This window comes from Trachurus trachurus (assembly GCF_905171665.1).
Source record: "Trachurus trachurus genome assembly, chromosome: 9".
Lineage (NCBI taxonomy): Eukaryota > Metazoa > Chordata > Actinopteri > Carangiformes > Carangidae > Trachurus > Trachurus trachurus.
In genome coordinates, this window is record NC_139895.1 from 18,782,713 (window position 1) to 18,808,194 (window position 25,482).

The 25,482-nt window shown below is 40.9% G+C and overlaps 2 protein-coding genes across 2 annotated transcripts; both read left to right on the forward strand.

Annotated features, from left to right (window-relative positions):
* Positions 1-725: 725 nt before the first annotated feature.
* On the forward strand, positions 726-1,793 carry foxd5 (forkhead box D5; the record flags this gene model as incomplete). The annotated part of the gene is made up of 1 exon (XM_083978438.1): positions 726-1,793. The coding sequence occupies one exon, from the start codon at positions 726-728 to the stop codon at positions 1,791-1,793; it is 1,068 nt and encodes a 355-aa protein (XP_083834564.1).
* Positions 1,794-3,051: 1,258 nt separating this feature from the next.
* On the forward strand, positions 3,052-25,281 carry pgm5 (phosphoglucomutase 5). Its single transcript, XM_083978808.1, has 11 exons — positions 3,052-3,538; positions 5,292-5,454; positions 5,595-5,741; positions 5,819-5,944; positions 6,106-6,296; positions 7,794-7,948; positions 14,521-14,636; positions 17,659-17,794; positions 18,364-18,547; positions 22,121-22,258; positions 24,363-25,281. Exons 1-11 carry the CDS (start codon positions 3,281-3,283, stop codon positions 24,450-24,452), a joined length of 1,704 nt encoding a protein of 567 aa, XP_083834934.1. The 5' UTR covers positions 3,052-3,280; the 3' UTR covers positions 24,453-25,281.
* Positions 25,282-25,482: the final 201 nt, after the last annotated feature.

Genomic DNA, 25,482 nt, shown 5'->3' on the forward strand with positions numbered 1-25,482 from the left:
CTGCGGGGAGCCCCACCACGGCCATTTTCATGGTCACACCACCCGCGGGCATCCAGAGGTGGCAAACTAAACGAACCCGCGGGGGTTCCAAGGGGGAAACACATGGTCACAGGATTTGGTGTTAAAAATCCCAACCCCACCTCCTACTCTGCTGCTGTATGTATAAATGTAAATGATTAAACGTGACAATAACTTAAGAACTTGCAAACCAGTTAAAATAATTTTTATAATGTAATAAACGCAGGGCAAAAAGTTATTTAAGATAATATAATACTTGTACTACATTATGGGCATAGAGCACTAAACTGTGATTCTCTTTCTTATGTTTTATGGAGATATATATTTTTAATGAAATATTGTTTTCCAGTACAGTTCAAATGCATCGTGAACAAGCTTGTCATATTGGCCAAAATATCCTCGGGAATAACCCGAGATCCCTCCCAACCTGTGTGCTTGCTTCCTCTGGCTCCCTGCGGTGAGGGGCTACTCTGATAGGTTCAGTGGGTTAATGGGACTGGCCTGCAGGGCAGCAGCCACTCAACATATAAAGCCTCAGCTCTCCCTACCACAGCAGACAGCCAAACACACGGTTTTAAGAAGAAGCAGGGCTGTGGATGCGCTTTTACGCACGGATAGGTGCCTTTGGTCTTTACGCACGGCGAACCATTGAGGCCTCATTTCCACTTACGTTTTTTCTTGTTTTGTTTTTAATACCACGAGTGGCCATGACTCTCTCCAGTGAATTTGAAACTTCACAACACGCCGGCTTATCTCTAGAAGAGGATGAGATTGACATAGTGGGTGAGGATGCGCCTACCCACGGGTGTTTGTATGGAAACGACTGCTCTCCGGACGCAGGCTCTTCAGCAGAATCTGGTGCTGAATTTGACTCCTCGGAGCCTGACTCCTCTGGGGAAAGCGAGAACAGTTTCTGCGCAGACGCGCCGTCGTCCAGAAAAGCCCAGAGCAGCTCCGTGAAGCCTCCCTACTCCTACATCGCCCTCATCACCATGGCCATCCTGCAGAGCCCGCAGAAGAAGCTGACGCTGAGTGGCATCTGTGACTTCATCAGCAACAAATTCCCCTACTACAGAGACAAGTTCCCCGCTTGGCAGAACTCCATCAGGCACAACCTCTCCCTCAACGATTGCTTCATCAAGATCCCGAGGGAGCCTGGGAACCCGGGTAAAGGTAACTACTGGTCACTGGACCCAGCATCAGAAGACATGTTCGACAACGGCAGCTTCCTGCGGCGAAGGAAGCGGTTTAAGAGAAACCAGCCAGAGTTCAGCAAAGACGGACTAATGTTTTACTCCAGCCTGAACTGCTACCGGCCGTACGGGCAACCATACTGTGTACAGGGCCAGGTGAGCCCTCCACCCTCTGCTCCTATCCGGTACATGCCCCTACAGGAGGGCATCATGATGCCTCCCTCTTCCTATCACCTTCTACCACAAACTCTGAGCAGCCACGGGAAGTGCAGTGGGCCTAAAGACTTCAGATCTCAGCTTTGCGCATCAGAACCTGCTGAGCCAAAGCCTGGCCCGCAGGCAAAATGCTCCTTCAGCATTGACAGCATCATGAGAAAACCCTCCCCCGTCAGTGCCCAGAACCCAGCTCCACAGCAGAGCCCTCACGGCGCTCACGGATATGGTCATCTGGTGTCGGGCCCCACTGCATGTTTGGTTCCTGCGCTCCTGCAGGCTCCCAGGACTCCGTTCTGCCCCCTTTCAATGCTGAGCACTGCTCCTTTAATAAATGAGCATCTCAGACTCTCTTACCCTCGCTGCTGAAGCTTTAAGAAACTTGACAGTGTCTGTATGTGTGGTGCCTCTGTGAAGACACGTTGATGTAGCTCATTTCTCACAGAAATGTATTAATTGCATGATATTTATGTGCGTTGACATTAAAAGTTATGTCTTAAACGAAAGCATTGTACATAAGATGAGCGGTAGGCTAATATATTTGTGACATTTGCTGCAGTGGAAACCCTCCTTGTTGAATGTGTTTTTGTTATTAATTAATTAACTTGTGAAAATAAATGTATGAAAAACATCTACTGTGGCCTATTGTTATTAATCTCAGGTTTATTTGGTAACATAGGGTTGGATGTTTGGGGTCATGGTGCAGAGGAGTAAGGTTATAAATAAGATGGGAATAGATCAGTAGTTTGCCTAATTAGCTTCAAGATAATATATTAATTTGGACAAATTAAAAAAAATTCTAAAAAGGATAAATTAATATCATAATGTCATATTTTAATTAGAAAAATCCAGATAAAACTAATTATATACAAAATCTTTATCCTCTTCAAATCTTTAAATCCTGTATCCTATACAATCACACTTTTGGTGTAGATAATAATATAAACTTGTGTTTTGCAACCACAATTTAAAAGTACAGAGGAGTCAAAAGTCACAAAAACAACAACAAAAAAGCATCTGGCCAGTTACTATTTTGGGGGATGAAACATCTTGAGCGCTCTATTAAATTCATAAGAAAGGTTCAGTTCCTCCTTTCTGCCTCAAGGTCGCAGTGTTTACCAAACTCTGGAGCGGACATGTCATGCTGCATCTGGTGCTGACTTGCTGTGATGAGCGACCTATTCTGCGGGATTGGTAACTGTAGTGTCACAGATATGATTCCTTGTTGCATGTGAAAATTAGCCTAAAGAACAACCGAAGTAAGCTCTACAGTGAAATAATCTGCAGGAGGGTATAGACAGATTAAAGCAAAAAGCATTTTGAATAGTTTATACTACCATCCCACTTTTAAACTTACTGTAGGCCCTGTGACGACAGTCGTCCTTATGCATTCAACAGGACAGACACAAGCAGTGTCCGGTTGCAGAAGGGGCCTGTAACAATCCCCCTCTCCCCTCAGTCAGAGGTCTATTTTTGGCCTGAGGCTCAGCTGATTGTGGGCCTTCAGGATTCTGGCCCTCCCTGATTTTTTTTTTCTGTTGCAGTCAGTTGTTCAGGCTTATTAGGAAAAGAGGGAGTTGTCCAACAGCAGAGGAGAGTTTTGCTGAAGCTCACTGAGGGATGCAGCTCTCTTTGCTTTAACATTTAGTTGCTGAGGTGAGGACATTTTTGGCTGAGGGTTTGCGTACATCCCTGCGTGGGTCTGTGGCTGTCACTTCTCTCCTCTAGAAGAACAACTCTGTACCACTTTACAGCCTGTCAGGCGGCCTCTCTGAGCCACCCATTCCCCCCCTTGGCCAGACACTCAAATCCAGGTTGTTACATCGGCGTCCTCCCGTTGGGTCCCGACGAGGAGGATGGAGACGAGCCCCATCCCGGTGGTGACGGTCCAAACCGCCCCCTTCGACGACCAGCGGCCCGGTACTAACGGGCTCCGGAGGAAGACAGCGGTGTTCGAGGGCAAGAAGAACTACCTGCAGAACTACATCCAGAGCCTTTTGTCCTCCATCGACCTGCGGGACAGACAGGGCTGTACCATGGTGGTGGGCAGCGACGGCCGCTACTTCAGCCGGGCTGCCATCGAGGTGATAGTGCAGATGGCAGCTGCCAATGGGGTAAGAAGAAAGGGGGGCTCTGGACATATGGATATGTTAAAAACAATAACACCAAGTGTATGATAAATGTTGCTTTTGTCTTATTTCTGCAAAACTGATATTTAATTGATTTTAAATCATTTATCTTTTTTTAAATTTGTTAAACCTATTATTCTGTCTTCTGGTGGAAAATGTGACAAGTAACTATGGAAATTATATGTGAAGGAAATCACTGACTGACATGGAAAGTTGCAATTATAAAACTCCAGGAAGGTGCTTCACTGCTTCAAAGAGCAAAGATTAAACAACTTTGCCAAGAATGATAATATAAGCCTTGCCAACAAAATCATCACATTTTGGATCCAGGATGTTCCTGTACCTGATACGCTGTAACTTAGTGGTTCCCCGCCTGGATGTTGAAAGCTGCACAAGTGTCAAAAGATGACTGCCAGGGGAGGAAAAAAGAAAAAACTAAATTTGGTTAATAACACACCAGTATATTTTCTCATCTTTTTATTATGAGTTATAGTCTTTCCTAAAAAATACATGGGATGATCTTTTTGGGGGGCAAAACATTAAATCGCACACAATTGTATATTTATTTGTTCATAATTACAGTAGTAAGTGATACCACTTCAGCTTGTGTAGCATCTTATACAAAGAAACACCTGTAAGGCTCAGACTGGATGAGAGTAATGATTTGTGTTATTAGGACATGCAAACTTGACACTTATCCAAAAAGTGAACTCGAAGTGTCAGCAGCAGCAGAAGCAGCAGCAGCAGATAAATGAAAATAGGAAGACTGAGTGACAGACACAGAGAGGAGGAAAATCTCCACAGCTCATTTAAAACGCTTTGCTCTGAGATCTTTGTGATTGGTTTGGACATTGTCCAAAGTAAATTCTGAAGGGAATATAATTTGTTTTTGAGATCAGTCCGTTTTTCTGCTGGCCCAGCCAAATGTCTCTTGATGTCGGTCTTATCAGCACTTACATCCATCCTGCTCTATTTTCCTGCCTGCGTATGCCCCCCTCTCTCTTGCTGTTCCATCTGTGCTGGCCTGACTGCTGGCTTTGGGGATCCCCTGCTATATGGCATTGAACCAAAAATACAGGATAGTAACAGTAACAGTACATCCATCCAGTATATGGACTATTTTCCTCACACTGGCTACACTGAATTAAACCCAAATTAAGCAAGAAATAAAAGAGTTATTTACACATATAGTTAGGTTATTAAATGCAAAGCTGTTTTTGTTAAATGTATTTTGATTAGTGCATGGCTTCTTTGGGTTTCCTTCATGTTTTTCCTTAATATGTGCAACATGCTGGATGTTAGTACAAGGATATTCACTGACGTCAGAAGGATACATTCCTCTCTAGTGAGGACATTTTTATTTAGTATGGCTGATACGCAGGGGTATTATGGGGTGCTGGTGGTATTACCACGTTAAAAGTAGCATACAAATTGTAAATGGAAAGTGCAGCTCTGTTATTTAGGCACCGTCCTCATTAGCTTTTTAAAGCAGGTTATCAGCAGACATCACCTGTAGAAGGACAAGATGCTTTTTGATGTTTTCCTGCCTTCCACTTTTTCACAAAGCAATGTTTCTGCCTGATTTTATATGGGAACATCAATTGAGAATCAAGCATGAAAGCCACAAAAGACATACTATGCAACATTTTTAGCACAGCGTAGAGCATTACTGCAATAGGTGGCATCTTGGAATGATGTGTAGCCAGCATCGCTCCTCAAAAATATTTTTGCTGTGCAGATTGGTCGACTGGTAATCGGCCACAACGGCCTCCTGTCCACCCCTGCTGTTTCCTGCATCATCAGGAAGATCAAGGCCATCGGCGGGATCATCCTCACAGCTAGTCACAACCCTGGAGGCCCGGGAGGGGACTTCGGAATCAAGTTCAACGTGGCAAACGGAGGTTAGAAAGGATGTGTGGTTTTTTTTGGTCTGCTTTTTTAGGATGGTTAAAGTTTAATAGTTGAATGAGTAATTTGGGAGAACAATTAATACCAGTGTTGGTTAAGTTTAACAAAAATAATGTCTTTATTTTGGTGGCAGGCCCCTCTCCGGACACAGTGATGGAGCGCATCTGTCAGGTGAGCCGGACACTTGAGGAGTATGCCATCTGCCCTGATCTCCGCATTGACCTCTCCAGGCTGGGAAGGCAAGAATTTGACCTGGAGAACAAGTTCAAACCTTTCAGAGGTACAGGACACATGCACAAATGTATACATAAGACAAACTGCCTTCCAGTGCTAATCATCTCTTCTCTGTGTTTCCAGTGGAGATCGTAGACTCGGTTGACGTGTATCTACAGCTACTGCGAAATATCTTTGACTTTAATGCCATTAAAAGTCTCCTCACAGGACCAGGTCAGCTGAAGATCCATATAGATGCAATGAATGGAGGTGAGACAGACAATTCATCTTTTCCCTAATGCAACTCTGAGCTGCTGTTGTTGAATACATGGTTAACTTCTCTTCTCTTCTCTTCTCTTCTCTTCTCTTCTCTTCTCTTCTCTTCTCTTCTCTTCTCTTCTCTTCTCTTCTCTTCTCTTCTCTTCTCACAGTGATGGGCCCATATGTACGTAGGATCCTGTGTGATGAGCTGGGGGCCCCTGCTAACTCTGCTGTCAACTGCGTCCCCCTGGAGGACTTTGGTGGCCGCCCTCCTGAGCCCAGCTTGACTTACGCCACCTCTCTGGTAGATGCCATGAAAGGAGGCGACTTTGGCTTTGGAGCTGCATTTGATGCAGATGGGGTAAGACATCTGGTATCTATGTCATGCTCATTTGATGTTTTTACAGCACTTTCTAGATAATCAAATTAACTATGTGATAAGGATGGACTTTACCTCACCTCCTGACTGATCACAACAGCTCTGACACACTACTGTGTTATATGTTAAGAGTGACAATAATATAGGATATTCATAGGATATTCATAGGATATAGTCACAGCACAGCAAAACTGTTAGCACACCCTGTTGTGTCCTGCCAATTTTTCTTGGTTTCATTTTTTAAAAATAAATATGCCAGTAAATTTGTGCATTTATGAGATATAAATACAATGACATCAACATTATATTAACAATTTAATATAAAACCTGTTAAGTTTTTTTCCTCTAACAAAGTAATTTAGACTCCACCCATAGATACCAGAGAGAACGTTATTTATTTTGTATTTGTTTTTGTTTGCTCATTGATAAGACGAGGAAAAGCACTGGAGGTGGAATACTATTGCATCCATGATGATCGAACAAGCAGCTCACTTTTTCCACAGTGTCATCCAATAGTCATTTCTACTGTATACACACACATCCACACACCCTTTCCCCTTTGCTAAGTAAATTAGCTTAGCATCAGGAGAATTATGTCATATCTGCTCTGTTCCTCCCACAAGGATCGGTATCTTCACAGCCATTAGCACCAGTGGATATAATCTTACTCTGTAAATGTTTCTTTTTTGGGGTTTCTGTTACATAATACAGTAACTGACAAAAGTAGTTCACAGTTATTTGTGGCTCATACCATCCCATGTTTTGTAACTGTTAGCTGAGGAGGTATGTAGGCTCGAATTGACATATCTGATTTATGTACAACTTTTCTTTGTGTTGCATAATAAGTGATATTTCTCCCCTTGGTGTTGTTTTATATTTTTGTTCTTCTGTCAAGAAATCCCATGGAAAGAATCAACAATGTGTTAATTGGCCTTTTAATACTTTCCAATTTCCCTATCCTGTCTCTGCTATTCAGCCCCCGGCCCAGTATTTCCCACAGAGGATTCTAATCTTTAAAAACACATTGCAATTATATTGTCATTATATAAAAAAGGCTATGTAATTTCCTAACCATGCTGGCCACTGTAGTGGCCTTACAAGAGTAAGTAGTGCATCTGTGGGGGACTATTTTCAGCTGTGGATTCATACACATAGCAAGTGAGTATTCATGGCAGCATGTGGGACTGCTTTCAACTAGTGGCCATATTCATTGAAATGTAGAGTCATGTCACATAGCGCATTAGTGTTGCTCAGTGATGTGGTTTTAATAATTTATAATGGAGGCATTGTTAGGCTTTGAATACATAGACAATACCAACTGTGACGACCAATTCTTTGTTAGTTTTGGATTTTTAATAGGGTTTGTTGATAATAAGCAAAATATGAAAGCTTAATCAAGTCAAATGTGGTCTCAATGCAGTTCTGTCTTCATGTTTTTACACATAAAACTGAATAATGATGTGTTGTTGTTGGTGGCAGGACCGGTACATGATCCTTGGAGAAAACGGCTTCTTTGTAAATCCAGCTGATTCGGTTGCCATCATGGCTGCCAACCTCTCCACCATCCCATACTTCAGACAACATGGTATTAGAGGCTTTGCCAGGAGTGTGGCCACGAGCACTGCCCTTGATAGGTACAATTCACACACTCACACACACATACTTGAACTTCTGTCTTTGAGGAGACAGTCATTGACATAATGCTCCTCCATAATAATCCTTTGTCCCTTACCCTAATCCCAACCATCACAGCTGAATGACTAACCCAAATCCTAACCTAAACCTTATTCTTGAACAAACGTTTAAAATGTCATGTTGATATGTCAAAAAAGTGAAGCTCTGCCAAAATGTCTTCACAAATGTCCCCACTTTTCCTAATGGTCCTTACTCTGTTCTCACGATGTTGCATTCACAAGTACAGCACACTCACAGTCTTGGGTCTTGTCACACCGCCCTCGGCCTCTTTCCACAAACTCCTGCAGCAGCCCAGTCTCTGGAGAGGGGTGACACTCTCAGATTAAGACTCACCCACTATGAATAAGACTATGAGGTCACACACACATACACACATTTGCGCACGCACACATTTACTCACTGCCTATATATATTGTGTGTTATGTTAGACTAGAGCCAAGTAGAGGGTGCTGAGTGAGAGGATGTGATCACAGCTAAAGTCATCTCCATTAACATTGTTCCAGTAGAATTGATCGCGGCACTGCACCCCACTGAGAGGCTTCAGCTGAATGCTAAGGGAAGTATGCTATTGAGGGAACCAGAGGAGATCAAATACAGTATAGTTAGTTCAGACTATGTATGTCTCAACAAAGTATTATACTCGCAAAGTTAGGTCAGTTTCTCTCTTACAATGTAAGAGACTTAATCTAATTATTAATACATTCAATTTCTTTATGCATCAACAATGGGGCGGTGCGTGGCGCAGTGGTTCAAATCCCACGTCGGGCAGACCTTTCCTGCATGTCATTCCCCCGCTCTCTGCCTCCCCCTTTCCTGTCTATCTCTACTGTGTATTGAATAAAGGCAAAAAAAAAAAGCCAAAAAAAAAATACTTAAAAAAAACAAACTAAGAATAGTTGTTTATGCATCAACAATAAATCATATATAAAATATAAGTTTCACCTGCTTATTCTGATTACTGTTTAAACAAATCCTTATGACCTCTTATCAGTAACTATATGGACTTTTATCATAGTCTCACCTTAACACCTAAAACCAGTGTTTGATTGTATTTCTTTTGTCCCCTCACATCTACCTCTTCTGTGAGCACTTGCTGAAAATGACCAAACATTGCTGCAGGACAGGGTCACTTTGTTCATCTCTTAGCTTCTTAACTGCCACTCACAACACTGTGTAAAGTTAATATCTTTTAGAAAATTCTAGGAAGTGTGTAAGTACTTAGTAGTGTGGTGTTACACCCTGGAGTCGTCCCAAGGCCTTTTTAGGAGAGCGAGTGTGTGTCTGCATGCTGCGTGTTTAGACTGACCAGCCCTCCCTGCTGTGTGTTTATGCATAGTCCAGCAAACTGTGTTATAAAAGCCTTGATAAATGTGACAGTGTATATACTGTACTGTATGTAGCTGTGTGTGTCCAGAGTGAATAGGTGGAATGTATTTATTTTTCTGATTAGCAAGGGAGATGATTTGTTGTGAAATTAACTGTTGTGGATTCAGATGAACAGGAGGCTGATGTTACAGGTGTGAAATTGTCCGTGCTTGGGTGGACTGAGGGTGTCTGCGTGTGTGTTTGCATGCACATGGGTGCTTGCGTCTCGCTGTGCACATAGTGTAAGTGAAGGCTGATGCACGGAGGATGGGAGGGATCAGATGAAGAGAAGGTGGGAGGGAACTCTTTGGTAAAGGAAACATCTGCCTCTCCTTTAACTATCCCAGTGACAGAAGGATGGAAGAGAGGATTGAGCCAGTGATGTGTTACCAAGATGAAGTCAGAGTTTTTATTACATTATATTTACATTTACTCAATTGGCAGATGCTTTTATCTACAGTCACTTTGATGTTTTTATTGTTTCAATAGCTATTATGCTGGTTACTATGTTGAATAAGGCAATAGAAACTGTGTCTGTGTCTTATATTTCCCAAAGCGTAAGCCCTTGTAAGACATGATGTTCTGCAGATGCTCTGAGCTTTTTATGGATTCTTTTTCATCCTTTTAGCTGGTGTATGCATGGTGTTTCTCATCGTCCATTGGTGATGTGAGAAATAGGAAAGGGAGCTAAAGAACAATAAACACATTAGTTAAATCAGATGGTTGAAACTCGAGAGTTATCAAGGTTGCAAATCAAGGAGTCATTGTGCTGTTACAAAGCAGCAGTTCCCGGCCCTTTAAGTCTAAAGTACCCCGCAAGGAGGAGTTCAAGTCAGTTATGTTAGGTGAGTTAATTAAATTCATTTTGAATGGGATTTGATGTCACCGCATTGGGATGGATCAGAGCATTTGCTCTGTTGAATATTAACACTCTCCCAACAAGACCATACCACACCAGTTTTGGTAGGGCTCGACCTGTGTGTCCATTTATGGCTTCCAGGGTTGAGTTCTTGTTAGAAAAAAAACAGATAAATGTTACAGAAGTTAGAAAAACTGGAACGTTGTTTATGCACCAGGGTTGCAATCAGCAGGCTGAACATTTACTCAACACACACACACACACTTTACCACGTGATATAATATTGTTGAATGGTAAATAATATATTTTGATGCAGAGTTGGAAAAGCCTTGAAAATGTTTCAGAAATGGCGCTCTGATATTGATTTCACAAAACAATGTGAGTAACATCTATGACCATTTACAGAAGTCATCTCAGCTTTATTTTCAGTTTGGCCAGGTTCACTGTATTGGATTTCTGTGCTGTCCAGTGAGGGTGATGGTTCAGGTGAAGAAGACCTCACATTTCAAGCCCAAGAAAAGCTCCAGCGTGCTGTGCGTTTTGTCTCCATGCCAGTGTAAAGTTTTCAAGTCCAGATTGTGCTCCCCTCAAAGGGGGAGGAGGTGAGGAGTGTGGGCACTGGATGCTATGTTTGGTCAAATACTAAGCCAAGGCCAAAAAGCTGGCAATATTTCGCTATGGAAACCTCATCGCTCACTGCTCTGCTGTTTACTGATGCTCCAGTTAGAGAGATAAACACAAGACAAACGGCAAAAGAAAACAAGCGAGACACTCAATTAGTCTGAGTGTTTGTTGAGTGTGAAATAGCATTACAAGTGTTTGTGCATCAGTTTGTGTGTAAGTTTGAAATCAGTCTTGGGTTAGAGGATGATCATAATGAAAGGTAGACATGGCTGGGCCCAATTAAGAAAACTCTGCCTGACTTTACCTTATGGGGGCAAAGCATCCAAATCATTCAAAAACCTGGCCTTCATGAACCCTGTTCACTTTCATTACTTCTTACAGGCAGTGTTGCAGAAAACATTTTTTTACACTAACCTCAGTCCCTGATGCAGTTTGGTTATTGTTCAGACCTAAAAATAATTATTAGCATAGATAATGCAGGACAAGCAAGACCTATCAGGTATCTTTGAAGACTGAATATATCTGGATTTGTAAAGGTAAAAGCATCCAAATTTCAAAAATAATGTTTGACTGACAATTTGTAAAATATATTTTAGGAACTTTACCAGTTCCCCCCCAGACTACTCAGATTAGTTGAAATGGTCAAATAATATATATATATTATATTGTTGGATTTAGATTAGGGTTTACAATTCCTATTCAAACATTGATGTGATTGATGTGATTCATACATCCCCAAAAACAGATGGAATCACTCACTGTCATATTTTATAATGTTAATGTTTTTACCAATTTATTTTGTAACCTGATGGCACACCACAGCTGCCATAGTTATGAAGTTAAGCAGTTTTAATAGAGAAATGTGTCTTGTGTGATAAAAACTCTTGACAACATATTCAAACTTTTCCCAAATTCTGTCCTTGCTAGTGTGAGAAAGTTGACGTTGATGAGACTATAGAGCCTCACAGCTGAGAGGTCACACCCACACACGGGGGGATTACAGCCCTAAATAGAAACCTTCCAAGTCCATTCCTTGTGTCTTTAGTCATATTGGTCAGCCAACTTTTTTTCTGTTTTGGCAAAGCCTGTGGAGGGGGAGGCATGCAACGTCCATGGGTCTGGCTGGCCTGAGATACTGTGGTGTATCTGTTTGAATATGCTTGTGTTTGATTATGTGTGCGCTGTGTATACCAAATGTTCGTGTGTTTGGTTGAAGCAGAACAGACCTCAACACTCAACACTCCCTCTAACTGAAAAGAAGATTCTGATATTACATGACTGATGTTTCACCGTGGTAATCTGTGATGTCTTAAACAAGTGCGTTAATATCTTAACTTCCACTGTCTGTGGAAAGTGGAACATGTAGACCGATGGTTCAGAACTTGCTTGTTGTTTGTGCTTTGGTCAACTGTTGTATTTCGGCTGTTTTAGTAAAGCCGAGCTGGTACAGTCATCAAACTTGAGAAAACACTATTCTCAGTCATTTCACGCTGCGTTGTTTGAAAACAATAGTGATAGGCTCAGCTTCAGTGCTTGTCTTGGCCCTGGACGTGCCATTTAAAACGTCAAAAGCTCGTCAGAGGGCCAGATTTTCCTTTTTTCTTTCAGGAATGCCAGGGTTTCCGTTCCAGCTCTTGCTTCCCCAGAGGGGAATAAAGCTGGTTTACTCTTATTTGGTAATTTATCCCATCCTCATGTAAACAACTGTACTGGACACTCTGAGGGGTTTATTTATGTGCATGATGATTGTGTAGATATATGGTACCACCACTTAAAAACCTTGAATCCCACTCACATCCACACATAGCCTACTGCGGTCCCAATTCCCACAGCATCTCACAGTAATAGCAAGAGAGATTGACATTTCTACTTGTTGGTTTCTTTGGAAGCAACAACTAATTTTGTCCACCAGACCCAAGAATTGTGTTTACATTGTGTTGTGGTCACATAGGAGGCGTGGACAAGGAGTGATTTGTAGGAAATGAGAAAGACACTGGGAAACATCTCTGCAAGTAGGCTGGGGGTTGTAAATTTTATAATGCTAAGTAAAACTTTATTTCATCATTTTAAAACATAATGTTTTGTTATTTTCTTTACAATTAAATATAAAGAATATACTGCAGATAAAAAAAATTAGATCCTAATGATTCTAATGGTTTAACAATTATTATTTGGATTATTTTTAATTCTTGTTTTGCCTTGAAAAGGTCATCTTAAGATCTTAAATAAATTATGAATTTGATATCATCCTTTAAGCTGATGTGAAGGACTTGTTAGCACCTCCAGCAGGTGTACATACAAAGTAATATTAGCATTTTTTCTGGTGTTATTTTTGTTGAACTCATGAATCTATCTCTAATAGTCCTGTTTACCTGCTAAATTACTGCTTTCACCTACCAGGTAGTGGACAGGTAGTCTACAAGAGCAATGACAGTCAACTGAGACAGTAAAGCCCAAAACAGAGAGTCTGTGATTGTTGGTTCAACACTATTAACAACTCTCGCATATAAGCAGCCATTTGATCCTTTGGTATTATAAAAATGCTTATCTATAGCACCTTTTAACAATCCCAGCTCTAAAAAGCATCATGTCAGCTTTAATAAACTCACCATGTGCACTGTTATTTTGGAATGTAAACTCTTCCACACGTAATTAAAACCTTAAGTTTCCAGAAACAAAACTGAGGACATGACCTCAGTGTCCTTAACCACAGCTACGACCTTGCCCACAAGGCCTTGACACTGTGCCAGTGCTGATTCAGATGTTATTACTCAATGTAAACCGTCATGGTAATAATAACATGTTTAGTTTAGATTGTGGACATAAAGCCTCGAGAATGTGTTTCACATATTTAGCTGGAACAGAGGCTTAAGCAAAAAGAAGGGGTGGGACTTTTGGCCTTGTGTCAAAATACGTGGTGCCAATTATTCTAATTGCTGCTGATTTTGTTTGTTATTCACTAATTTGTTATTTTTATATATTATTTCCATCTTTGTCCATATGTTTCAACCCTTTTCTAAAAAAAATATATATATATATATATATATATATATATATATATATATATATATATATATATATATATATATATATATATATATATATATATATATATATATATATATAACTAACTGTTGCTGTAATTCCATTGTATCCAGCCTTTTCTAAATTTGCACAGTTTTATTAGATCTTTTTCTTTGCTTCTTTCCCCTTGAGTCCATTTCTTTGCACTCCCTCTCCTCCCACATATACTGTAGCACTGTGTGCACCCTCATCCCTCCTCAGGACCCCAGCATGCACAAGTATTCACATACGTACACACACATGCACGTTCCCTCTCCTCCTCTCCCTCTCTAAGTACGTGGCTCAGGTTCAAAGCAAACATCAGCTAAAAGGTTAACTCACTTTGTTCTCACTGCCTCCACCTTATTAAATTATTGGATGAGCTGTTGGCAGATCACACTTGTCATACAGCATTTGGTTTGCTTTATTCCAAAGGTCAGGGGATTGTTTGTAAGCTTATCTTTGTATCAGAACTGGGGAAACTGGCTGGCATTAGATATTAGACAGAGATAAATACAGTGTGTGTTTTCTGTATGAGCACAAAGTAGACGAAGATTGTCTCCAGCTTTGTTTTTGTTTCTTCTCTCTTTCTTTCTGTAGGGTTGCCAAAGCCATGAAGCTGGCGCTGTATGAGACTCCGGCAGGCTGGAGGTACTTTGGGAACCTGATGGATTCTGGGCGTTGTTCCCTTTGCGGGGAGGAGAGCTTTGGGACAGGTACGATCGAGCACACTCGCTCGCAATCTAAACAACTCATCGCTTCACCAAAGACATATTTGTGAATGCTCAGTGTCATCAATATTGAAAGTAAATACAGAGACAGGACAGCAGCAGTCTTTTTGAATGTGGGTAGAAGGTCACTGATTCAAACCCCTGGACCAGCTTGGAAAATGTGAGAGTGTGTGTGTGTGTGTGTGTGTGTGTGTGTGTGTGTGTGTGTGTGTGTGTGTGTGTGTGTGTGTGTGTGTGTGTGTGTGTGTGTGTGTGTGTGTGTGTGTGTGTGTGTGTGTGTGTGTGTTAGAAAGAGAGAGAGAAATCCCCTCCCCTCAGCAGCAACTGGTGGCAGCAAACAAGGCCATCACCAGAGGACTGCACCAGACAGCTGTTGCTAGCTCAACATGAAGCAGGAACCCGCTGAAACATTCAGACAGCATGTGTATCCAGTCAACTTTTCAATATAATCAAAGTGAAATTACACTTTATTTAAACCGGGGTCTTATATTTGTTGTACTGGCCATTATTGGTATTGGTTTAAATTGAAATGACAACACTGTTGCTACCAAATTAATTTCATAGATCTGGGATCACAGCAACTTGCAGTGTGCAATAAGGAAAGAGACATAAGCTAGACCGGTTGTAGCTGCATTGGTTGTTTTGTTAAAGTTACTATGAAACAATTTACAAGCACCATAGGTTTGGAAAATACAGCACAGCAAGTGCCAGTAAGTCATTTGGTTATCAAGTTCATTTTTATTTCTGTGTCATGCCAGTCTGGTATGATATTTCAGTCCATCACCATCACAGTACACATCATGTTCCATCTTCCTGTTTTACAAATATCAGCAAAAATAGATGCAAAGAATGAATTAAGCCACAGGATAATGTTTTATTACATATATAAAACATAATTCTCAGTACCATATTCAAATTTTGTAATCCAAAATGTCTGCAGTGTTGGTTTGGTCTAAGAATTCTAATAGATTCACTGTTTGCTTTTCTTTTATGCTCAAAAACATTTCAGTGACGTAGCTGTTTTTGCAGATATCCCCAATAAACACAATGGCTACAGTGTTATTATCACAGATAAGAATGATTAACTACGAAACTACAGACACAATATCCAAGTGTTTTTGAAATCACAATTTTCCTTTAAAGGTGAAAAGATGACTACAGTTTACCTACTCCATTCTCCTCTTCACACTCACCAGCCTGTTTCACTTCTAGAGTTGGAAGCAGTATATCCTGACTGCCTGTAGCTGCAGTCAGCCTTGTAATAGATGTGAGGGCTGTGACCCTGACTGCATGTGTAAATAATCCCCATTCTTCTGCTATAAAAGGAGACGGGGGCTCCCTGAATCACTGCAACAAGCAGACAGGCCTCCAGCGGCAGTAGTTGTATGAATGCAAACGCAGGCACACCAGAAAACATAAACAATGCGCACGTACACACCACAACTTCCTTATTTTTCCTCGTATCATTGAATGGCGCTCTATTGTAGCGGAGGTCTCTGACTTTTGAGAGATTGGGGAAGAGGGAAGGGGAGGTGGAGAAGAAAAATGTTCACGGGTGTGAACAGGACAGAAGATTTTAAGAAAGAGACAAGAGGGAGTTAAGTCCAAATATGAGAAGTATTGACGAGGAGGAGAGAAATTGAATAAGCAGAGGCAGAGAGAGCGCAGAGGACTATGGGAGCTTACTCATTGTCTAGCCATGTAAGGCCAAAAGCTCAGAGACAGCTCTAAGTAGTAAATCATCAGAGCTGCACACTACTCCTGCTCTTCACTAACTCTCAAATACACACAGCAGTAATCAGCATCCCTGCAAACAAAGTTATGTTTTTTATATATATGTGGGTGTTTGCGTGTGTGTTTAACTAGATCATGACAGCTGTCAGTTTCCTAATGCTACAGCTGGACACTGATGTAGTACACGCCATATTGATGGTGTTTGCCATTGAACCAGTAGAATATAGACTTATATACTACAGAAGACACGTGATATCTTCATGTTTTTCTTTTAGATACAATAACATTATAACATACAGCTCAATCCATTTCCCTCTTTAAGCTCTTAAAGGGAAATATTCCTAACATATTCATCTATTTCAAATGTCAGAGTGTCCCCTTAACAAATACCTTTACTGTGCAGCTGTCTTTGAGAACAGACTGATAGCTCCCCAATGAAGGAGGCGGATAAAGGGTGTGATCTACTCCCCTGTTAGTGTGTGTTGACTCTGGACAGCGAGATATTTATCTGAGATACTGAGTATATTTCCAAGCCTAAGCACTCAGATCTTCTGTTACATTTGAGCTGATTACTAGGCCAAAACTACCAACATTTTTACATTTGCTTCTTATAAATGAATCCAATCAACCTATGTTACTGGCTCTGCCTTTAGCAAAAATGCTGGAAAAGGGATTTTTTTCTACCAGGGTGCAGTTCTACTTTTGTGTTCTTTTGTTGAAATTCTTGGAAATACACATATTTGTTATCTTTCCTTGATTGATAGCTACCACTCTTACAGTCTATCTGTCTGTTCAGTATGAAGCTTGAAACCGGAGTGAGGATATGGTTGAAATATCCATCTACTCTAAAGTGCCCTGATTCTGTCACGCCTTCATTGTTTATTCTATGAGAGGCTAATGCTACACTATTTATTTATTAGAAGCAAATTTAAATAGAGCTAGGCTAGTTCCCTTGTTTCCAGTCTTTGTTAAGGTAATTCAACCTAAAAGGCTAACCCTAATCCTAAAAAAACAGTGGTTTAGGTGTCTTACCTCTCCACACACAGCACAGTCATGTTATTTTTATATTGAGTTGAGGTTGAATACAAACCTAAAAATGAAAGGCGAGGTTGAAAATAAGCCCCCAATGAGTCTCTTACCTGCATGTTGTCTGTGCAAATAAAATAAAAAACAACAACTCATATGTTGTTTTTCATCACCTCAGTTCAGTTTGACAATGTATGAGAGGTTTGTCAGGAGTTGTGATATTTCTGTGGGTTTCTTTCTCCTCCAGGTTCAGACCACATTCGTGAGAAAGATGGTTTGTGGTCGGTGTTGGTGTGGTTGTCCATCATGGCGGCCAGGAAACAGGGTGTGGAGCAGATTGTGAGAGAGCACTGGGCCAAGTTTGGACGCAACTATTTCTGCAGGTAATCAGCTAAATGATCTCTTCATTGGTCACGAAGACATTTTTCATGATTGAATCATCAGATCTTGAGATTTATGTGAAATTTACAAGGCCTGTGATTGACTTAACAATTCCCTTTTCCCAAAAGTCTCAAACCCCATGTATCCCTACCACAGCCAAATATGTCTCCCAGGCCTTCACCTTCATCCATCTCTCCTCCAGTCCTCCCTAACTGGTTGCCACATGTTCTTATTTTAACCTCTCCCCTGTGAGAGGCAGAGATAGTTACTGCAGTCAATGTTCCCACTGACAGTTGCTACAGCTTTTCATGTTCCCACAGAGAGCTTTTCTAAACTGATGTACATTTCCCATAACACGTAGCAGAGGACATACAGGTCAGGTCAAGTATGAGATAACCAAAATGTTTGCAAAAACACAAAACATCTGTCTTCATATAGCCATTATAGTTAGACCAAATGGAAAATGTATTGGAGGAAAACTAAGAAAATATCCTTATTAGAAAGGTTGTCCTCTCGTTGCTTTTTTATGTTGGATGTGGTTTCATTTCTTTGTGGGCCCTGTGGTTGTTAGGTTTGACTACGAAGGCCTGGATCCTCGTGCAGCCTTTTATCTGATGAGGGACCTGGAAGGAGTAATCTCAGACAAAGCATTCACCAGCCAGAAGTTTGCTGTTGGAGACCACATATACAGCGTGGAGAAAGCCGACAACTTCGAGTACATCGACCCCGTGGATGGAACAGTGGCCCGAAACCAGGTCAGTCTGGGAACGATGCAGGATGTGTCAATAGTAGATATGAGAAGGGAGGACACGAGGTAATGCAGTATTTAGGGTTGTACTGAAACCAGTCAACGAGAGAGACCGACGTTATGAAGCAGATCAGATGCCCAATTTAAATATACTTTTGTTTGTCAATGTGTAAAAATTAATCAATGTTTCTCATTCTGTCATAGTAGCAGCCAGGTTTCATATTTAGAACAAAAACTGATTCCAGTGAATTTCATGCAATGAGATGTAGCTATTAGATTTAGGCAAAAAAAAAAGCACTGGTGTTACATCAGTATTTAGTGGGCAGATGCTAATTTAGATATTAAAGTGACAGTGTAATAGAAAAGGCTGAAACTAATTCAGTTTAATTCAACGGTCCTGACCTAAAACTGATACGGCTGCCTTATCCAGTAGAAGCTGGGACATTCTGAAATGTTACGCAGACCCCAGACCAGTAGTAATTTAGGTTTACATTGAATTGGACTAGAAAGTGTGAGCTGAGAGCTGGTTTATGCCACGTCAAGTTTGCCTGAAGACATTTCACGCAGCTTCCCCATCTTGCGCTCTGTCACACACATGCAGACGTTCATCAGTTGCTCATGAGCCAGACCACCCACTGAGCTTCACTGCTGTCTCATCAGAGGGGTTCCATGTTTGGACATGACAGTCCATCTTGCATTTTAAACCATAAACATGTGCATTCAAAAACACATTACATACAGTGTAAAAGACCTAATGCATACACTGATAACTGCCTCGGTCACTGTAACCTCCCATGTTTCCCTCCCTCCCTCCTGTCCTCCCTCCCTCCTTCCTCCCCCCTCAGTCTCTGTTAAGTTTACCCAGCTGACTCCCTCTGTTCTGCCCAGAAATGTGTGGAAATTCATTCCTGGCGTCGGCGTTTCTTAGCCTGTGCCCCGCCTAATACCACAACACACACACACACACACACACACACACATACAAGCTTGCATGACCTACACGTGTTCGCACTTGTTTGCCAGCCACTTTGTCTCTCAACTTCACTGTAGTGTCTTATTAGTGTAAAAGGAGGGGACAACATCTCTCTCGCTGTCCTACTGTGACATACTCCGTTGTTACCATGGTTACAGCAGCTCCACAGCTAGTTAGTCAGTCACCCCAAAATGTGATTTAACCTCACTGGTAAATCCTCAGTCGCCCCAGTGTGTGTTATTACAGTACACATTCCTCCCAGGACAGAATTATATCAGCTGTCGTCTCACTTGCAGTCTCTCCACTGCAAGTGTGTTTGAAGGGGGGAGAGCAGGCACACACACACACACACACACACACACACACACACACACACACACACACACACACACACACACACACACACACACACACACACACACACACACACACACACACACACACACACACACACATACACACACACTCAAGACAAAGTACAGGGGATTTACACAGTAGTGACATGGCAGCCTTTTGTAGCTGACTACTGAATTCATTCTGCATTGCCTGCATATCTTCTGGACAGAGGGATAGATGAAAAGCATTGCCATAGAATACCTTCATGTATATTCTGTTGGGTTACTTTTGAGAATCTATTATCTTCCAATACAATATGTGTATATATTTATATATTTTTCTTGTTTTCCAGATCTATTTTCAGGTCGACTTTTAGAGGTCTTTCTGGAAGTTTATTTACATACAGTCTATGGAGCTTAGCCAGAGTGACAGGTCCTTGGTCATCTCTGTAACCAAGACCATTCTCCCGTAATTGTTTTTTCTAATTATAGTGTAAGGCTGCAAAATACCAAAATGTGAAATTTAAGGGGTCTGAATACTTCCAAAATGCAATGTACCTAAAGTTACCTCTGGATTTTTCCACCAGTTCCTCCTTTTACAAAACGAGCTCACTCACCTGCCTCTCTGTACTGTGGCAAAGACAGAATGTAGTTACTGAAAACTTACTAGCTGTTGAAAAAAAAAAAACTTGTGAGAATCAAGAGAATAAATAGTAAAACAGATTCTGGGCTTAAGTTTTGCCTCTGACATTAGATAGACAGACACAGAGACGGACACACTGTGGTCAGTATGTGATCCACTTGGGGCCTCTGAGCTTTGCAGTGGACATTGTTTCTAACAGCCTCCTGATAACCACGGCTCTATTGTTAGAGATGAGCTGACACACACACAGATAGAAAGACAGGCGGACGGACAGATATCTCTCATTATCACTGTCTCTCCTCACCTGGATTCTGATGTGTTATCTACTTTGCCAAACTTAGATTAGGAGAAAAGCGAGTGGTGGTCGAGTTACTTTCCTTTTAGCACAGTGGTCTATAAACAGTGTTGCGGAGTCTGAAGAGGTTAACAGCTTTAAGTCTGAGATGGAGTCACTGTTTTACTCGGGCAATGCACCCACTTGACTTTTTACCGCTACAAAAGTTCATAAAATTCTCCAGGACTGTTCTGAAAACAAAGTATTAATATGAAGACATGTAGTACTTTTTTTGTGATGAACATGAACACAGCAGCTCCTTGTTTTTGTTTTTTTCTCCAAACATTTGCTGTCTTTTCCGCCCGAGCTTGTCTTTCACACTAATGGGATAAGGAAAGAGGCGCTCAGGAATGCAGGACAGATAAGAGTCATCACACATTCATTAGTCAGAGAGTCTTATCTTCCTTACGTCAGCCAGAAAGAGGTGTAGTTGGTTACCCCAACGCAACAATATCCTGTTTTTCCTGAAAATGTTGAGGTTAAGTTCAAAGAGTTAACAGCGGAGGCAGTGGAGGCACTCAATCACCAGCTGATGGAATACAAACGTGATGAGCTCCTGAAATAAATGGTCAGGAATCTCCCTTGAAATTAACACTTGTGAAGTGGCGTCGTTATGACCTTACATAACTCCACACACAGTACTGCTGTGGATATTATCATCCTGTAGTGTAAACTGTGAAGGAATCCTGTTTGAAATCAGAAATGAAAATACACACAATGTTAGTGACATCTAGTGGATGTTTGCTGTTACTGCACAAAGAATGTTAACGTTACACTTGTGTCTGTTTATTTCAGCAGGATTATGCACAAAGTACTGAATAAATTAGCACTAAACTTGGTAGAAGTATCCATCAAATTGTGAGGCAGATGATTAGTATGAATTTTCAAAAGAATTCCTCTGTTTGGTGAATGTTTTTCATCATTGGCCTTGGCAGAGGACTGCACTCTCTGAATACTCTTCTAGTTATTTGCTCATTTGAGATATGACCGATTTGCATTTTCGGAACGATGAATAATCAAGTAGACAATTTCACAAGAGAAAAAAACAACAACTTTATATTTTAAGGGAAACTGTTAATACAAACTTGTCTGGTACAGTCATGCACATCATCACTTTTGTTGTTATTCGGTAACACAACAAGCCCATGTACCAAACATCTGCTTTTTCAATACACAGTCATGAAAGACGTTGCATTTCTTTATTGCATACAATTCTAAACTAAATTCTCCTGGCTGTTTGGCCAATCTGGTTCTGTTAACATGTGGCCTGTGTTTTCCATGATTTTACTTTCCAGGGTTTAAGGATCGTCTTCAACGATGCAGCACGCCTGGTGTTTCGGATGAGCGGGAGCGGTGGAGGGATGGGTGCCATCATTCGCATTTATGCCGAGAGCTTTGAGAGAGACCCTGAGAGACAGAGCAGAGAGACACAGGTACAGAGAGTGTGACGGTGTGTCTCTGTCCTTATTGTGTATGTGTGTATACCTGTAAAATGAGTCATTTAGTAGTAGCTAGCTACTCATACGGTTTTGCCGTCATAAAAACCAGTACTATCAAAGCTTTTATGACTGTTGTTAGTTTCCTCACGTGGTGCATGTTAGATAATAGTCTATTTATTTATATTATAGTCGTCATAATTTGGCATGAAGTTTCCAATTCCTCTTCATATTTTTTAAACCAGAACAGCTGTGTTATTACTTTCTACGTCACCTCTTTTGTGCTCCAGCACCTCAGATATGTATTGATTTACATGCAACACTACTGACGCTGACTGACCTGTACACTTTGGAGTAATTAGGAACACTACCTTGTGATGTGAACAGCGAGTGTAGTTTAACTATACCCAGGGGCTGTAAAGTTGCAGTCATGATGGCTAGACAGCGTCATCTAGGTTTGGCCACCCAAATGAGCTTTGCCAGAATTTTTCAAACATACAAGTCAAAGGACAAAATGGACAAAGGACAACCAGTAATGGCTAACGTTGTGGTGTTGTAAAATTAAAACACCAGAGTTGTTTACCATGGTGTGTGGCTGATATATTAGATATGATTTACATTTAATTTCAGAGCAAGAATGGAAATATCAAGGGAGAGCAAAAACACTGTCATAGTGATACAAAGTCAAGGATTGTGTAGCCTTAATTTATTAAGCATTACCTGCAATATAGCAGCCAAGAATGCTTTAACCTGCTATATTTCAGCTGGAAAAGCCAGAATGTTTACGCTGTCATTTTATTTTCCTTGCCCTCTTTTTGTGAACCTTCCCTGAACCCCTGAACAATCTGTCATTAATATTAAATCATAAATAATGAAATCATAATAAGTTCCTAATCATTCTGCCCCTTACCCGACGCACATAAATCACCTCAGAGGACATGATTAGCCAACATGCTCATTAAGCCAGATTAAAGTGCCACAAATACGTTTATATATACAACACTGAGCTGAGCAGCAGAGCCGCAGGCTGTGTGTGATTCAGTGTCAGAGTCAGATTCACTGTGAACTTGGGTTTGTATGCTTATGCTGTGTGATACGTGTCAGGATGTGTGTTGTACTCTGTCACACAACCCTATGCAATGAAGGGTTAAAAATAACACACAGCACAAGACTCCTGAATAAAGTCATATAAACAATGTTAGTGACATGTGCAGTGCACATAATCAAAACAAATGCATTGATGCAGCACAGTAGTGCTGTGTAGTAGCTGGGCTGTAGCTACATCAACTCTTGATTCATTCTTTATGTATTTCTGCACTGATTAAAACACTTGTCAATGTGCAACTCAACATTTCCTCATCTCTTTATCACACTTCAGTCATTCAAGTGTTCTCGTTGAGGTCCTTTTATGAATGAATTATCTGTAAGGAGTAACCAGAACTGGTTAACAAGTTAGGCTAAGGCCTCTGTAAAAATCCTGAGGACATGTTTACACAGGTTTTATTGGGTGGACATGACATTAGTCAAACCAGGTCATTGGTGCTCGAGTCTGTTTAACTTTCTGTTTATCTCACATCATATCTGCAACACAGTACACTGTACGTGCACAAGATTACAAACATCAGGTTGATGTCTACTGTGGTTTAGGGTTAGAGAAAAGATGTTTAAGGACCATATTTTTTCTTGCTGTGTGTAATATAGTTTTGTAGTGTAAATTCACATTATGTCATAAAGTATTTTTTCTCTGGTATGAAAACATTACATTCTATAAGTTGTCAAGAGAGAGAAAATCATCGGTCAGTGATAAAAAACAAAGCGGCACAAATCATGCAATGCCAAAAAATTGTTAGGCTTCTTTCCTTCCCTCCTTCCTTCCTTCCTTCCTTCCTTCCTTCCTTCCTTCCTTCCTTCCTTCCTTCCTTCCTTCCTTCCTTCCTTCCTTCCTTCCTTCCTTCCTTCCTTCCTTCCTTCCTTCCTTCCTTCCTTCCTTCCTTCCTTCCTTCCTTCCTTCCTTCCTTCCTTCCTTCCTCCCTCCCTCCCTGGCTCAGATTCCAAACATCATCCATCACAGTTGAATGATCGTTCATGTGTCTCACTGCAGGTGGTGCTGGGTCCTCTCATCGCCATCGCCCTGAAACTCTCCAACATCCACGAGAGGACGGGCCGCCGTGGCCCCAACGTCATCACATGAGCAAGCCGCAAAACACATGCACGCACGCACACACACACACACACACACACACACATACACATATACTCATTTATCGACCTGCTCACACACTCAAAAATCCCTTCAAAAACGTTTCTGACATTTTGAACCATGCTTCGTCTTTAGCTTCAGGTTCGTAGGTCATTTTTTCCTTTTTTTTTTACAAAAACAAAACAAAACAAAACAAATGAGGGTGCTTACTACAATTAAGGTGTCAATCTCTCTACAGAAATTAATGTTGGAGAATTATCTCAATTGTTTATTGACCACTATATTGAGAACTTATGCATAACATCAGTGTTTATAACAGGGAGGCTATTTAATTATCTCAACAGCAAACCAGTTATCAATGTGCAGACCGACATTTAATGTTTGTGCCTTGCTTTTATCAAGACTTACTGACCGAGGGAGCCAAAGAGATGTCGTCCATTTTTTAAACTCACGCTGTTTTTGTATAACGGTGCAGTGTTCACTTTTCATATTGCTTGTACCCATCCTCTGATATACAGTATGTCACAGTGTTTTTTTTTTTCAACCAATTCATGCAGAAGTAACAGTTTTTTCAAAGTGTAAAATAAAAGGGGCGTTGCATCACGACTTATATAACATAATGAAGTGAATTGAAATGTTTGATATGTAATGACTTTAAAAACGTATCTTGTTCTATGAAGAAGACGGGAGTAGCCATACTCATGTTTACTACCTAAGGACAGGGTGTTTAACATGTAAAATTATGAAGCCATAGCAATACCAGGAATGAAGAAGAAAAAGCTGTTCTAATATGATTTGCCTTTTTCTTTATTTTGTTAATTTAGGCCTTTGGGAATGCAATATAACCATATATATATATATATTTTTTTTTTTTCATCCAAATAAACTTTTTTGTGTGTAAGTGGTTACTTTTTCAATTGATTCAGACAGGTCTAATGGAGACATATTAAATTACATCAAAGTGAGAGAGTTTGCCATGAGGCATGTTTGGATTTTAATTAAACATATTCTTCTTAATTAG

What these genes read in the sequence shown, in the direction of transcription:
- pgm5 (XM_083978808.1), top strand. Translation starts at nt 3,281, where the DNA reads ATGGAGACGAGCCCCATCCCGGTGGTGACGGTCCAAACCGCCCCCTTC. An exon ending in AGATGGCAGCTGCCAATGGG is followed by an intron (nt 3,539 to 5,291) that starts GTAAGAAGAAAG and finishes TTTGCTGTGCAG; the next exon opens with ATTGGTCGACTGGTAATCGG. An exon ending in TATAGATGCAATGAATGGAG is followed by an intron (nt 5,945 to 6,105) that starts GTGAGACAGACA and finishes CTCTTCTCACAG; the next exon opens with TGATGGGCCCATATGTACGT.